The 16,946-nt window shown below is 31.8% G+C and overlaps 2 protein-coding genes across 2 annotated transcripts; one reads left to right on the top strand and one right to left on the bottom strand.

Moving 5' to 3' along the window:
• Positions 1–2,591: 2,591 nt before the first annotated feature.
• LOC148279467 (sodium/potassium-transporting ATPase subunit beta-1-interacting protein-like) lies at positions 2,592–8,016 on the bottom strand. Its single transcript, XM_088229883.1, has 5 exons — positions 7,759–8,016; positions 6,823–6,960; positions 6,549–6,629; positions 4,221–4,476; positions 2,592–3,341 (listed from the first exon to the last, which is right to left on the bottom strand). The coding sequence occupies exons 1-5, from the start codon at positions 7,810–7,812 to the stop codon at positions 2,743–2,745; spliced, it is 1,128 nt and encodes a 375-aa protein (XP_088086009.1). The 5' UTR covers positions 7,813–8,016; the 3' UTR covers positions 2,592–2,742.
• Positions 8,017–8,179: 163 nt separating this feature from the next.
• Positions 8,180–16,946, top strand: LOC148279466 (very long-chain specific acyl-CoA dehydrogenase, mitochondrial-like). Its single transcript, XM_088229875.1, has 10 exons — positions 8,180–8,451; positions 8,657–8,834; positions 9,861–10,201; positions 11,902–12,043; positions 12,222–12,380; positions 12,467–12,730; positions 14,961–15,129; positions 15,600–15,787; positions 16,356–16,568; positions 16,659–16,946. The coding sequence occupies exons 1-10, from the start codon at positions 8,378–8,380 to the stop codon at positions 16,794–16,796; spliced, it is 1,866 nt and encodes a 621-aa protein (XP_088086001.1). The 5' UTR covers positions 8,180–8,377; the 3' UTR covers positions 16,797–16,946.

Here is a 16,946-nt window from a genome sequence, read left to right as displayed (position 1 = left end):
TATATTCTTTTAATTTAATGTACCAGCAAACCGTATTTGTTTACCAGGTGTAATTTAATCAGAATGTTTCATGGACACAAATAAGGAAAATTAATAAAATATTTCACTTATTTGTTTAAAAATTTGTATAAACCACTTTAATTTTACAGGTCGACCGGTTTCGAGGTTACTATTATTTGGAGTTATAATAACTTAGAATCACACGAGTGATTTTAAGTTAGTGTAAGTCGTGATGATAAAGGTATTAATCTCGAAACCGGTAGATGTATAAAATTCAAGTGGTTTATACAAATATGTAAGCAAACAAGTGAAACATGTCATATCCCCAAGTGAAAATGCTTTTTGATACTAAAAACATAATAAAAGATTGATTATTTCTTGAGTAAATCTCTCGATGTCAATTTTGAGGAAAATTTAAGAAAAAAATGCATCGGTTATTTTATTTCTTTTTATTGTGAAATGACTACATAGGATGAAGACAACTCCTGTGCATATAATCCCAATCAAATTATGCTTAAAGGTTTTTTTTTGGTTGATTGGTTCGTAATCAGAATGCATAGTATGTAATGTAAAGTGTAAATTGTTAAAAACAAGAAGTGTCAGTTATTGAATTTATTCATAAAGATATAAAACATCTATATCTAATAAAGCTTAGAACAGATCTATTTGTACAATCTTTTGGTTGAAAAATTAACATATGAGATTTATTTCAACTAACTATAAACTTACATTAAATTTAACACTATTAATTAACACTAGAATGTTTTATTTTTGATCCTGTTAATGTATAAATATTATAAAACTAGTTGATAAAATTATTTATACAATCATTAAATATAATATCTTGTTCTTTAATTAACAAAACGGACGGAAATTATTCATATTTATTATTTTGTTTCTAAAGCTATCACATAATATACATAATTCTAAACATCAACAAGCCCCGAGCAACATTTCCATGACATAAAAATGCGAGTAGCTAACTACATATTCCATTGCAAATATATACACACAATATTATGTATGTGCACAATTCTAAGGTTGTCATTTAATCAAAACGAGTGTAAAACTGGTTTAAAACTTTTGCTTCACAGTTGCTATATGATAAAAAATGCTTGGATATCTTTCAGTATGATGCATAAGTACTTTAAACAATATAAATATTTGATCACCTATTTTCCAAAAATTGCAACAAAATCAAAAAAGAGGAAGTTCAGTGTTTTAAAAAAAAAATTGTGACCTAAGCCAAATTTATAAAAAATATATATGTATTGCATTATCATCGCTAATAACTTTTTTAAGTTTTGCAAATTTGAAATTACTCTGTCCGTGACGTCACAAGTTGCCATCGATGAGTTTTGCTGCCATTTAAAAGTGGAACCCCATAGCTGTCAGAAAAAACGTTTTTAAGAAATGGCTACCTGGAAACTGGAAACCTATCACAACACAATCCTATAATTGTTTGGATATTGTTTATTTTACAGTAAACACTTTTTATATCTAATTTCCCATAGCACCAAACTTCCTCATTACAAACTTTTGATGCAATATATTATATGTATATACCTGTAAATAATACGAACAGCACTAAGCACTCGGTCCTGAGTGTAAATATACATACATACTATAGTCCTTGAAATATAGCTTGTTTAGAATGACAGCTGTCAAACTAATTTCATTAGTGATGGGAAATTACTGATCACTGATCAAATCGATTTTATCAGTTATTTCATGCAATCATGAAACTCTGTTTCCGAAAATTTATATAAAAAACGAAAAACAAGTCTATTATAGTGTATTTAACATAATTGTTCACCAAAAAATGAGACATTAATACTTTTTCATAAACAACATCAAACAAATAATTTTTTTATTCGATCAATTTGTCCCATCTCTAACGTTTTTGTAAAATGATGTAACCTTGTAAGAACATCGTTAATAATTAGGTTTATTTTAGTTTTAAATCTGATTTTGTATATTAATGTTGATTTATGTTTCAAGCATTGTAATACAAAAAATAATCAACACGCCAGATACAAATGATTTTTCATGTGTCAATATAAATAACTCCTTTGACGTTACTACAAAGTTATGTCATCACTTTTTCTGACAACTGTCATTCTAATCATGTTACATTTTAAGAACTATAAATACACACAAATTTGCCTAAACTTTTGTTCCTTTAACCTGCAAGGAACTTAAACATTTCAAATTGGTGCAAATAAATTAATTGATAATATAATATTTTAAAAAGAAATAAATACTTCACTTAATAAAATTAAGTACACCGATTAAAAAAATTTAAATAATGTGATACTCAAATGCACAAGTTTGTTTTCATATTTTTATATACCTATCCCATGTACAGAAATGTGTATTTATTGTCATTTTTATAATAAAAATAGTTATACATATTAATATTTAATTTAATATTACTATACAACAGATCTAAACAACAACTGTTTTCACTTTAATTTCCATGTGTTAAGTAAGTACTCAAATTGTTTCTCAAGTGATAACCCTGTATGTATACAACTATATCATCGAACACAATAAATTATTTATCAAGGATCACAAAATACTCTTACAGAATAAGAGTTCTATTGGCATTATCACACTACACTGCACCACTTTCTAAAGCAACTAGTTCAAAAGTAACTCTTAACTTCCAAATTAGGAGTCCTACACGCTTTTTATTTGTGATCTTAAAATACCAATAACAACTGACATTTCTGTGAGATTTTACATGGCGGTTTCACTATCTGGAGGGGGAGGAAAATATTGCGAACCCTGATGCAGATGGTAAGCTGGAGGACCATTGTTCAGAAAGGCACTTTGGCTGGAATGTACTCTGTATGGGAGATTCATCATGGAAGGATCTGGAATACTTCTTTTTTGCGGAACTTGCGGTGTCGCTTCTGCCAAGGAAGGACTGGAGCCTGGTCTGGATATGTAAGTATCGTTGTAATTGGATTCTGGGTATATTGTGGAGGTTTCCGTTTGCATGTTTATCGGCCGGGCACCATGGAAATTTGAATAACTGGAACGTACTGACGGAGGCCTGTGATTGTACAAGTCTTCGTCGTTATAAGACTCATTTAGTGACTGTTGCGATGACTGGCGGTATGTGGGATTCGTGTGGCCCGCAGGAGCAGCTTGGTGTTTGCGCTGTGATGTCCTCCTAGAAGAGTGTCGCGTTGAGTGCCTCGAAGAGACGGAGCGCCGCTTCACTCGCCTGGGAGTCATGGGTTTAGTCGGAGGCTCGGAACGTAACTCCGCAGGTCTGCTGAATTCTATAGAGTAAAGAGACTGATGCCCTGCAGACTTGACACTTCCTCGAGCTGAAATTAGTAAGTCCATCAACTTTTGAGACAAATATAAAATTACCAATAATACAATAGTATACATCAGGGTAATTGTGCCACGTGTTCTTTACACCCTTTGTTTTGAATCGCATTATTATTAAGAATAACTGAATATGAGTGCTCTTAATAAAAATAAAATTATGTAACACTGATAACAAAGTTTTATTCTCATCTAATCTAATGAATTTACTAATTGTATGATTCGTAATTGAATGAATAAAATAAGTCATTAATTTCCGGTACTCCATAGATAATAGAGATAGGCGAGTTGGTTATTGCGGTTTATGGCCACGAATTTATCAAGATCTGGGAATTACCCCTTCCCCCCCCAAGATTACACAGGAAATGGATTTTTTTTAAATTGACAGTGTGCCAAAAAACAATAAATTCAATCAATTCACTTATTCATTCATTCATTCGATTCTTTTTATTCTAATGAATCATTTCTAATTTTAAAGGGCATGACACTAACTGGCCCAAGACAGAAACCAGCCGCCCAACGCTAGGTGTATTAACTTATTTTATCTAAGATTATGAAAGGATTTTTTAATAAAATGTCGATAACAGACGCACGGAGCATGACAAGAAGGCATTTTTGTGAGTTTTTACATAAGTTCCTGCATTTCTTTTTCATGGGATTTTAAAAATCTCAATCACTGTATACCTACCTAACTATCTGTATAGAATTAACAGTCATATAGTTTCTATCCAAAGTGATGTTTCTAATATCGAACCCTTGCGACAATGTGTTACTTTAGTTTTTAGGCTCTCCTGGAAATTCTGCTTTTTTTGAGTCATGACTATTTTATCAGATGTGAATGAAACTTCATGAATGATGAAATGTTGTGTATTTACATCTATTATCATCGTCCTTGGGCAGCATGACGGCGTGGTAGAGGGCCAGCACTGTGCCCAGGGCTGCTAGGGCGGCCTGCAGGGCGGCGTGCGCAGTCTCCACGTGCCAGTAGTGCAGCACACAGCCCGTCACGCTTGAGGGGCGGAGCCACACCTCCCCTTCCACACCTCCCCCGTCCCACCGAGCCTTGCACCCCCATCCATTGGCTTCCCACCAACTTACACTGCCAGTGCCCAAGGATAGCAAACCACTATCCTGAAATATAACTCTCAAATTTAAATATGTTGCATATTTAATAAACATAAATGGTGAATGTTATAGTGTGTAAAGTGATTACTCAAACCAGCCAATAAAAGGTCGTAAGCCCTGTAAATGCCTAGACTTCAAGATTTATTTTCAAAAAGTTTATTTTTCTTTTGTAATATTTATCAGGATTGATACGGGGTTAAATACAGTACTTGTTTACACATATTTGGACATACTCAAAATACTGTGTAGATAAAAAATACTCACCATCCATATCCCTGTCTGCACTAGGTGGTGCATAGGACACTGCATTACTACAAATGCAGCGTATATTTAAAAATGAAAAATAATTACGTTCTTATGATATACCCTAATATTTAAATTTTGGGGCCATTTTCTTTTAGTCTAAATATATTTTATTTATTTATTAATTACATATGCAAAATTACATAATACACAATTAATCATAATATATTATGTTACACGAAGGTAAGGTGATCGATCAGCTTCAGTTCCTGACTTATGAAATATTGCAGTGTAGAACCACGTTTGGCATTAACGTTTAACGTCGACCTTTCCAGGAATCGAACCCAGATCCTTAAGTATAGTAGGCGAATGCACCAACCGCTACACTGTGTGGCCTACTCATCTCGAGAGAAGCCATTGAGTAAAAAACTCCCATCAAGGATTCTGGTTTTATTTCATGCACAAAACTGTAAAATATATTTATAATGTTGATTTATATTATTAATGGCACTCTTATAAATTACAGACAGGGTAAACTTATCACTCTGATAAGATATTGAATGAAAAACAAAAACGCAGTTATGAATAAATGTGTATATCCTACTTCCCCATTAAATAATGTAATTTTTGTTATGAAATAAAATGGTTTTTTTTTTTAGTTAACCAGAATTTACAAACTCATTTCTATTTTTTAAGTATAACAACTCGCACAATTCTGGTTGAAATTTTTTGGTTTATATGCTTTAGATTAAGTGTTTTTGGAATAACTTTTCTCCTAAATTAAACATGTGAACATTGAATGATATGTGTGTAGACATTTTTAGATAATTCATATGTAAATTATTTTCAAACACAGGTGTATCTGAATATACTTAAACTGTGTTTTTTTAAGAAAAGTATGCGAGAAACACCTGTATTCCACTCTTTAAAAATAAATATGCAATTTAATTGCCAATGATCGAGTCGAAATGGAAAATTTCAAGGCTTTAATAAAATAAGTGTAAGCAAAAATATATACTCAACTCAATAGTTATTTTGGACACAGATACTATTACAATATTTTTTAGAACTATGCGGTTAACACAATTTTTATTTATTTATATGGCCTAAGCCAATTACAACACTTATTTGAAGAAACAATGTAGGGGAATTCCATATAGTGGAAAAATAATGTAAATTTTGAATTTTCATTTATCACCTCTAATTTAATAGATAATGTATTTTTCATAAATCTATACAAACATATTTTCCTAAACTATTGGAAGTATGAAAACTTCACACATGTTTACTATTTAGAAATCCCACTAATCACAAAATACTGTCCCACCAGGCGCAATTTTGTTTTTTTCTGCAACTGTTGTTAGACTTTCATTTAATTAAAACATAAGTGACCAATATTACATGCTTAGCAACACAAAAAATCTCTCATTTATATAGAGTAGTTAGACATATTCATCTTCAAAGGCAAAATGGTAGAAGAAGGGATTTTCCAGTGTCCCACCAGTCGAATTCATTAAAATAATAATTACATAGAACATATTGACTCTTTGACTTTTTCTTGAAAGTAGTATAGTAAAATGGTTATTTATCTTGTTTTTAAAATATATTTTACTATTGTATGAATTCTGATGACATAGTTACAACTCAAAGTTGGTCAAATACTGGAATCAAATGTCCCAACCAGTCCCAATGGAATGCCCCTGTACAAGAAACTGAACAAAAATAACATAAAACCATAAAGCGAAGGCAAACAAGGGAAATGAAATAATGGTATACAATATATTTAAGAACACAATCAACATATACAGTACTAAGCATAAATAAAATATTCTTACCCTGTTGAGGACTCCAACATTTAAATAATAACAAATAATAAATGCATTCCATGCTAGCCACAAAAGATTCCATGCTGCATACTAAAAATCATAAATTCAATGCTTAAAAAACTAATTAAGATTGAAAAAAAACTTAAACTTAAAATAAAATAACTTCTAAAAATTAGTCAGAGCAAAAACATAACAATCTAGTAAAACTCATTTTCAATGCCAGGAGAGGTCATTAAAAATATATTTATAGGAACAAACAAAATGTATACATAATTTAACTCACCGAAAATATATATTTGGGAACAAATTGGAATGTTCCGAAAAATCCAAAAATTATAAATAGAATGTTTAGAAAATTTGCAAGTATGGGTGCCCACATAAATCCAAGAAAATCAAATACTTGTCTTTCCAATGTCGTAAGCTGTAATAAAACAAGAATGTTTGTTTAAAAAAGATGGAAACCTACGAGTTAGGACCAATTCTATTCTAAACTGCAGATATTTTACGAGCACAAATTAGTGGCACGTCAAAATTAAGGTAGTAACTAAATACAAACATTCAAAATAATGAACTAATGGATTGAAAGTATCCATTCTAAAATGTACTGAAAGCTGTTTGTTTTGAATTATTAATTGTGCACGATTCAATATTTTGTATGTTTAATTATGATAATAATAAAATATTTATATATAAAATAATAATATATTTATTTACATGTCATTGGCTTTGACACAAGTATACACCAAATAATTTATGTTTAAAACATTATATATGTAAGTACTTTTATAACAGGACCGTCATCATTGGAAGTTAGAAAAGTTTTTCTTAACGATGACCATTTCATTATTTTATGAATAAACCCAGCTTTTACTGATTTCTGTGTTCATCCTCATCTCTTTTATAATATATGAAAAATAGAAACACATATTTCCGATTGAGGTGCATCCCACATTTCATAATAGAAATTCATTGTAATTTAAATAAAATTAAGGTTTTGTTATTTTACCTACACAATTGTGTAGGTCTTCAAAGAAACAAAATTTACATTATGAATAATATACAAAATAACACTGACAAAAACTTTTTAATTTAGGACATCGAAAGATGAAAGAAATACGAACAATGCAATGCACATTTGATAAAACAAATAACATCGATTCTTTAAAACAAACACACAAATAATTAAAGTAGATAAAAATAAACTAATTTGAAATATTACCAATTGAATAACACATAACGACAAGAGGAAATGCCGTTTTTTGCAATGTCCCATGACGAGAAATAATTATACAATTAGGTAACGTGTATTAATACATCTTACAAGGACTTGTAAATACTAAAGTTGTTAGAAACCAAACCATATTTAATTCGATATACTAGAAATAACGTTTTAATTAGACCATACGATAAATAAAAACAAATTATGACAACGCCACCGTCAACGATAAACAGAAAAATTGCAATAAAAAAATGTATTGTTTATGCTCATAAATTAGAGTAATTCTATGAATTCTATTACATTTTGTCTATGTTTAGTGTTACCAAAAGAAAAAAACCCAGTCTAGGTAGGAGGACAATAAACCTAAAATTCTACATAACATTCTAAAGAAGAAGAAACGAAGAAAAGTTATATATTATATATATATGTATATATATATATGTGTGTGGTATTACGATTACAAACGTCAGCGCTAGCATTGGTTTTATAAATATTGTGAACTTTGGACTCTTATATATAATCAGTGCTTATATGTCTTTAAACTGTTTATAAGAAATACTTTTGCGTATTTTTATTGGAATATCCAATTAGTAATCACTGTAATCAGTATTCTTCAACCATGAAAGCAAGTCGTTTGATTTTTCAACTTTCAAAATCTGCCTCCAAACACAAGACTTTCTCAATTCCATCAAGGTGTGTAGTTTTATTCATGAATTATATTTATACATAATTATATTTCATTATTAAGTGATTATGCTAAAAGAGTACCTTATATTGTATTCCTTTTTGTAATTTTTGACTGCATCTAGTATTGTTGTAATTAAATTTATAGAATAGTATTTTTGTCCCTTAAAAAGTTTTGAAATGTAATATTGTTTTTACTATTGTATTTTCACAGATGTCTTGCTTCAACATCCCCTCAAACTCCAGGTCCCAAGGAGAATATGTCCTTTACAATGAATATATTCCGAGGACAATTAGAATCATCACAAGTATTTCCATACCCTGATGTCCTAACTGAAGAACAAAGGGAAACTCTAGCAGCTGTCATGGATCCGACAGAAAAGTTTTTTGCGGTAATTACAAATAATATTTTTCATGCCTTCCTCCCCATATTTTCTTTTCTATTACTTAATGCGTGACAAACCTAACACAATTATAAACTGGGTATTATATTTTAAAATCCGAGACCATGACACAGTGCCTTTTATTTCATGAAATACGATACTTGTTTTCCTTTATATTTTAAATAAACTATAGGAGTTCATCCAAGTGATGAATATCTTATGAGTTACTTATGCAAAATCAATTCATGCATATCTTAATGCAACAATATTATTGATTATTTTTTAAATTAGCCATATTCTAATAATGAAAAAATTATTCAAATTTTCATAAAGAAGGAAAGCTAAAACAATATATATTATCTAAAAGATAAATATGGTCTTAAAGTCTTGCAGTACAACTTTTAAAACAGAAAATGTGGAGTTAAATGTTTCCACAAGTGTAGTTTTTAGTCAATAAAATTATTTAGGTCAAGTTGTATTCCGGTTAATAGTGTTGTGGACTTTAAATCCTTGATGATTAACTTTATTACAACTCAATCTCTGTTGTATATTGTTTTGTTAATAATAAAAAATAATGATATCCAATTTAAAATATTTGCATTTTATCAAAATATTTTAATCATTAAATTACATTAACATCTTATAATCTCTTTATATAACAGGAAAACTAACATCTTCAAACCTCACAAACACGCCTTTTAAATTAGAAAAATATCCCCAAAAAGGAATATGTGTTTTGAATGAATCAGCCTGGCCGGCATTAGTTTTATTTTTGTGATTTCAAACATGATCAAATTTAGTATGCATATAGTTAGGGATGTATTCTTTTGTCACATAAAATTAAAGTTCTGCTATTTTGGGAGTTTTGTGGAACAAATTTGGAAAATAAAAATAATTACATTTTGCCATCATACTACCTAAATAAAGTTGCTTTTTAACTTGCACTATTGCCATTGTATACGAAAAATAAACCCTGTCATTTCTAAAAGGCAGATAGTTATTTAGATTTTTATTCTTACTTCATGTTTATTGCAGGAAGTAAATGACCCAGCTAAGAATGACGCCAACGCTTCGATTGACGAAACCACTTTGAAAGGCCTTTGGGAACTTGGCGCATTTGGCTTACAAGTTCCCACAGATCTGGGTGGAATAGGTCTCAGCAACACCCAGTATGCTCGCCTTGTAGAGATTGTGGGTGCTCATGACTTGGGTGTTGGAATTACCCTCGGAGCTCATCAGTCCATCGGATTCAAAGGAATTCTTTTGGTGGGAACTCCCGAGCAAAAGGCAAAATACCTCCCCCGTGTTGCTACCAATCAGATGGCTTCCTTTTGTCTCACTGAACCTTCCTCGGGTTCTGATGCTGGCTCCATAAAGTAAGTCAAATCTCATTTATTTTCTCATTGACATATATTTCAACAGTATATGGGATGGACAACAAGAGATGGACAATCTCTTTGAAAAGTAAATAATATTGAAATTTAGGTATTAAAAATGATTTGATTTATATTGTTGATCCTACATCCGCTTTACGGTCCAGTGGTCAACTCATTTGTCTAGGTGTCGCGTTTGATTCCCGACAAAGTTGACATGAAATATTTATTGAAAAAGTGTAATTTCGTAGGTACAGTCTCGTGTAGCATAAAACTGATCATTTTAGTTTCATGTAACAAAAACTGATTGAGGTTTTCTGCAATAAATGTATCATTGCAGTGCCCTCCACCACGTGTAAAGGGAATAATGATATTATAGTTTTAAACTGCAACATATATTATGTCTTTCTCTATTGAATCCAGCCCTCATCTTTTTTTTTTTTTTTTTGCACCACAACAGGCCATTGGGCCTAATTACAGTGGTGAATTACATCACAGAAAACCCAGGCTTGAGAAAAATTACATGATATTTTTTTGTGTTCTCACCGGGAATCGAACCCGGAACCTTCCGCATGTGAGTCAAGCGCGTTGACCACTACACCACGGAGGCCGCCGAATCTTTGAAGATGGTGATCACGCCTGACTCCAGGCATGGCTCATCTGTGCACAATCTCCCTCCATCTGGAACGGTATTGTACTGCTCTGTAGGCACTTGTCACTGAAAGTTCTGATAATTTAGTGACCAAGCCACTCCATTTTGTTAGTTAACGTCCACGTAACCATGACACTTCCCAGGAAGATAGTTTTTTTCAAACTATCAATGTTCCCTCGTAAAATATGTCTAAGAACTGCAAAATTATTTTCTCGCACAAAGATGTTAGTCTTTCTCTTATGTCTAGTTCCTGAAGTATATGGACAGCCAGATGTACAAACATATCTATACTCCATATATTATGCACTCAAATATAAATTATAATATTGGGTTCTATATTATTTTGTAAAATATAACTGCATAACTCGATGCTATGCTTTTATCCACTTAAAGACCAGTGATTTTTTTTTTAAATCTCGTTTAATACCACACAGATATTCTATGACAACATATAAATTAAAAAAATAATACATTGATTTTTTTATAATTTTTACCGAATGATGATGGCATTAGATGAATAAAAAAATCCTAATCTGTTTAATCAATGATTATTACACTTATTTAATTAATCATCTATAAAAAAAAATTCAATTTTTTTGATAAAACTTATCACTTCTCAATAAATAGTCTGTACTTTGGTCTGACAAATAATAAGAATAAATTTTGATGATAAAATTAAACTGATATTAGAATAACAATTTGAATACTTATATCGAAGTATCTACGCCTAAAAATCCATTACCCTAAGTTAGATGCAGAATGACATTTATACCATTTGGTCCATGTCATTAATATTTTAAATATAAATTTGAAAATTTGAGAACTAGCTTGAGGACCGACAATTTCGCATTACAACAGGGAGAATAAAAATTTATGTGAAATAGTAAAATTTCTCTAATCTTTCTTTTAAATAAATATTAAAACAAAACCTGATTAGATTTAGTTCGCACTTTAGTGTATAAATCTTTAACCTTTAAAAATCTTCCTCGTAGTACATGAAGTTTTTAAAGAAAATAGTACAACAGTAAGGTGAAACTTTGTTTTATTATAGATCAAGAGCTGTGCTTTCTCCCGACGGAAAGCACTACATCCTTAATGGCTCTAAAATTTGGATTAGTAATGGAGGTTTTGCTGAGGTGTTCACGGTATTTGCTCAAACTCCTGTTGAAAAAGATGGAAAAACAGTTGATAAGGTTGAGTAATATTAAATATTTAAAAAATTTAAATGCCTGCATATGAAATATATATTGACATATATTATATTACATAATATGATTTAAAGCACACGTATAATCAATTTTTGACTGATATTTCTCAATTATATAAATATTTCACAATACAAGTTTGTTAAAAATGCATATTGGGTTTCAGGTCACTGCTTTTATTGTAGAGCGATCCTTCGGAGGGCTGACAAGTGGACCTCCAGAGAAAAAAATGGGTATCAAATGTTCCAACACAGCCGAATTATTTTTTGAAGATGTGAAAATTCCTGTTGAAAATGTTCTTGGTGGAGTAGGAAATGGTTTCAAAGTATGTTTTGTATGATATAACAAATTTGAATACCTTACGTGAATTGCCTACCATTATTTTATTAATTATGGTATTATTTTATTTAGGTGGCAATGAACATTTTAAATAATGGTCGATTTGGAATGGCGGCTGCGCTTTCTGGAACAATGAAGTCTTGTATTAAAAAAGCGACTGAACATGCAACCACCAGGGAGCAGTTTGGTCATCGAATTGATAGTTATGGAACTATTCAGGAAAAATTGGCTAGGATGCAAATATTGCAATACATCACCGAGTCAATGGCATACATGATCAGCTCAAATATGGATTCCGGAAGTACAGATTACCACCTTGAAGCAGCCATTTCCAAGGTCTGTCTTTTTTGTAATTACTTACATATTTTCTTTTTAATAATTATACAATATGAAATATTAATCATTCTGCCTTTGTCCTTATGACACATAATATATAATTATTTATTTTATATGAAGCAACCTGATGGTTTTTCATTCTAACCCTAGAGACCTAACCTTCGTGGCATCGACGAATACGCTAAAGAAAATATGTTATATATTTTTTCCGCGCACGCCGATGATCATGTTGTCGCTCTTTAACTCGGTGCTTACCATGATCTCTCAAGAGACGGTTATATTCTGCAATGTTTGTTTCATATAAATATGTATTTAATAAACATGTAAACAATAAATATGTTTTTATAATTAATCTAATTAAATATCCACCACAAAAACTGTTAGTCAAATTGACTAATGGTTAGGTTTAATTGGGTTTGTACGAACGTTAGGTGTCCAGGGTTAAACAATATTTTAAAACAATAATCAGTTTTACAAACAAGTTTTTTAAAATAAATATTGAAAATAATCGCAAAGAAATATGATACAAATATGAAATATATAAATCGGGTTGTGGTTCTGTAGCTAGTGTCTCGGACTCACGGACCAAAGGTCCGTGGTTCGAATCCCACTCTACCCCAACTTGATTCGCATTTTCTAGTAGTGAGTTATTTACGACTCGTTGAAACTGGCCCTCAAAATGAAATATTTGGGTAAATCATAAGAACGCAAATATTTCTTTTTGTCTAAAATAAATTAAAAAGTTGTGACACAATAAATAAATTAGTACAATTTTAATATTAGTTGAAAAGTTTTAAAAATACATATGTATGTACTTATATACAGTACTATTTATATGATTTATAAAGGTCATAGTGCCCTAATCAAACATGCATACTTATACAGGTTGGGCCATCTAGTGGTTTGTTTTTAAATCATAGGATACGACAAAACTGGAGTGACTGATTTGCTTGAGTGTTTCGAAATATCAAAAACTTATTTTCTAAGTCAGTGTTGTGTAGCCAAAACCGTGTGAATTAAAAAAAAAAATATGGGTCATGAAAAAGCGCCAAGCTGTAGTGAAATTAGTGAAGAAAGTTTGTGCGACAGGCTTGCTATTGGATAACAGAAGTGGTCCTCGAGCTCGGATAATGCGCACGCCCGAGAATATTGAGGCTGTGGCCCGTAGTACACTACGGGCCACAGCAGATGGATTCTGTCCTACAGGACAGAATCCATCGACCTCAACTCAACGCCGATCGCAGCAACTGACCATTAGTTGCACCAGTCTGAGGAAAATTTTGCACGAAGACCTCGGATTATTCGCCTACAAGCTCAAGATGACTCAGGAGTTTAAAGCAAATGACCATCTGGTTCGATATCAGTTCACTGTGTGGGCCACAGACCAGCTCAATAATGACATTGATTTTTGTTGAAAAATCATATTTTCAGACGAAGCGCATTTCCATCTCGGGGGCTATGTGAACAAGCAGAACTGCCAAATTTGGCAATCACACGTAATCGTAGAGAGACCAATGCATCTACCAAGAGTGACAGTTTGGTGTGGATTTTTTAGTGGTAACATAATTGGTCCATTTTTCTTCAAAAATGTTGCTGGAAACACCGCTACCGTCAATGGCAACCGTTACAGAGCCATGTTGACCAACTTTTTATGGCCTCAAATCGACGATGATAATACGAGATGGCGCCACATGCCATACAAGCCGACTGACAATCGATCTCTTGCGCACCAAATTTGACAGCCGAATAATCAGCCGTTTTGGAGATGTCCATTGGCCTGCGCGGAGCTGTGATTTGACGCCATTGGATTTTTTCTGTGGGGTTTTGTTAAGGATCAATGTTATGCGGATAATCCAGAAATAATTCCAGCTTTAAAAATTTGAATTGTGACTGTTACTGACGAGATAGGCGTCAAAATCACCAAAAAACTGCTTGAAAACTGGACTCGCAGGATGGCTTACTGTAAGGCCAGAAGAGGGAGCCACATGTACGATTTTTTTTTATTATTCTTAAATCGGAGACTACAACTTTTACAATAAAAATAAACTTTTAAATGGCCCACCCTTAAAAGCTTTAATACTCGGCAGAAAATATTTTATGTTTTAAACTTTACTTAGATTATTGCATTATTTGGGATACAATATTCTTATATCTTGAGTCTGCCTAGTGATAGTAGTTTTAATATTTATTGAGACTCATTTTATATAATATAGCAACATTTTTGCCTTAGTGTTTTGCGAGTGAATCTGCTTGGTTTGTGTGTGATGAAGCCATCCAGATTCTGGGAGGAATGGGATTCATGCACGCCACAGGATTGGAAAGAGTAATGAGAGATTTGCGTATCTTCAGAATTTTCGAAGGATCCAATGATGTTTTACGACTCTTTGTTGCATTGACAGGTAAATAATATTTTTTCTTTAATTAAAATGCGGCTATAATTTCACTGTATAGAGTTAAACTAACAGTGTAACTACGCATATCTCTTTTTTTCAATTGGGTTTGCTAAAACATTAAAGTCCACGTTTATAACAAATTATTCTTTGGAATTCCGTAAGGATAATTTTTTTTCAGAAAATATTTGAAGGTAGAAGTATACTCTTGCGGTATTTAAAAATCATAAATCCATAGAAATACACCAAATAAGAATGGTTTTGATTTGCCACATTTAAAAACATTCGTCAGTGTAGCTCAGATCTACTAAATACATCGCGACAAGTCAGAGACAATGGGCCGGATATCCGGCTTGGGGGTTTGCGAATATCCGGTATCCAGCATAACCACTATCCATTTCATCACTAGTGCAGACCTAAAAAAATAATGGCCGACATAAAGATAAACTTATATACAAAAAATGTTGAAATGTTTGCAGGGATCCAGTATGCAGGAACTCACCTAAAGGAATTACAGAGAGCTTTTAAAAACCCAACCGCAAATCTCGGTCTAATATTTTCTGAAGCTGGTAGAAGAGCGATCAGATCTGCTGGAATATCTACTGGTCCCAATATAGCTGATTTGGTGGTAGATCCACTCAAACCATCTGCCCAATCGGCTTCAAAGGTATGTTCAAGATTATTAATAAACTATTATTATGTATTTTCTAATTCTGATTAAGTACATAATATTATGTTCTGTTGATCTATGAACTCACAATGACCATTATCACTCAATGTAAATATCATACGTAATTGAAATAGCCATAATATAAATATTATAATCATAACACCACTATAATACTGTTTTAATTTATAGTTTTATTTCTAAAGATTGAAACAAAACAAAAAAAAAAATGAAAATACTCAAGTATGTAGTTTCATAGCAGAAGAAGCCTTCTGGCCGCCATGTGATCAAATAAACCAATAGAATGATAGTTATCTTTAATTTAAATTCAGTATGTTTTCCTTGATAACCATTTTTTAATCTTCAATATTTTTATTTATCATCAATGTTACCATCAAATGTAGGTAGGGTTGAGAATAACAACCCACAAAACAGAGCTATCAGTATCCAAAAAGCTGCGAAAGTCTTCTCAATATTGTCATAAGGCACACTTTTATTATTTTTCAGAAACATTTGTTTGGTATATTTGTGCTACGATAATGTACCTACATTTAATGTTTTATTTTAGTCTTTGGATGCCTTTGGTCAAGCTATTGAATCTTCTCTGGTCAAATATGGCAAAGGCATTGTGGATGAACAGTTTGTACTCCATAGATTAGCCCAGTGTGCTATGGATGTTTATTCAATGGCCGTTATTCTGTCTCGTTCATCTCGGTCCCATGAAATGGGATTACCTACAGCGGACTTTGAAGTTACAATGGCTCAAGTTTGGTGTACAGAGGTAATGAATTTTATTATTAATCTAAATATTTTTATACTTAAATCTACCAACTTATTTATGAATAACCATTATAAACTATTTTCTTTACAGGCTTCTGAACGTGTCCAAACAAACCTTCAGCACATTTCTTCCGGTACCCATCTTGATATTTACTCAAAATTATCAAAAACATCTAAGGCAATGTGCGAGAATGGTGGTGTGGTCCAAGTCAATCCATTAAACATGTAAAACATATAATTTGTAATAAATGTATAGTGCCGTTCAGGATGTACCAAGTAAAAAGTAACATGGCACCGTTTCAGTCTGAGCTTTAAATAAATAAAATGAGATTTACCAACGAGATACAATAAATTGAAATAGGTACCGTAGTTAATTAAA

This window comes from Micrasema longulum, unplaced genomic scaffold (genome assembly GCF_059751315.1).
Source record: "Micrasema longulum isolate JH-2025_06_02 unplaced genomic scaffold, ASM5975131v1 h1tg000721l, whole genome shotgun sequence".
NCBI classification, from domain to species: Eukaryota; Metazoa; Arthropoda; class Insecta; order Trichoptera; family Brachycentridae; genus Micrasema; species Micrasema longulum.
This window is presented reverse-complemented; position numbering and strand designations above follow the sequence as displayed.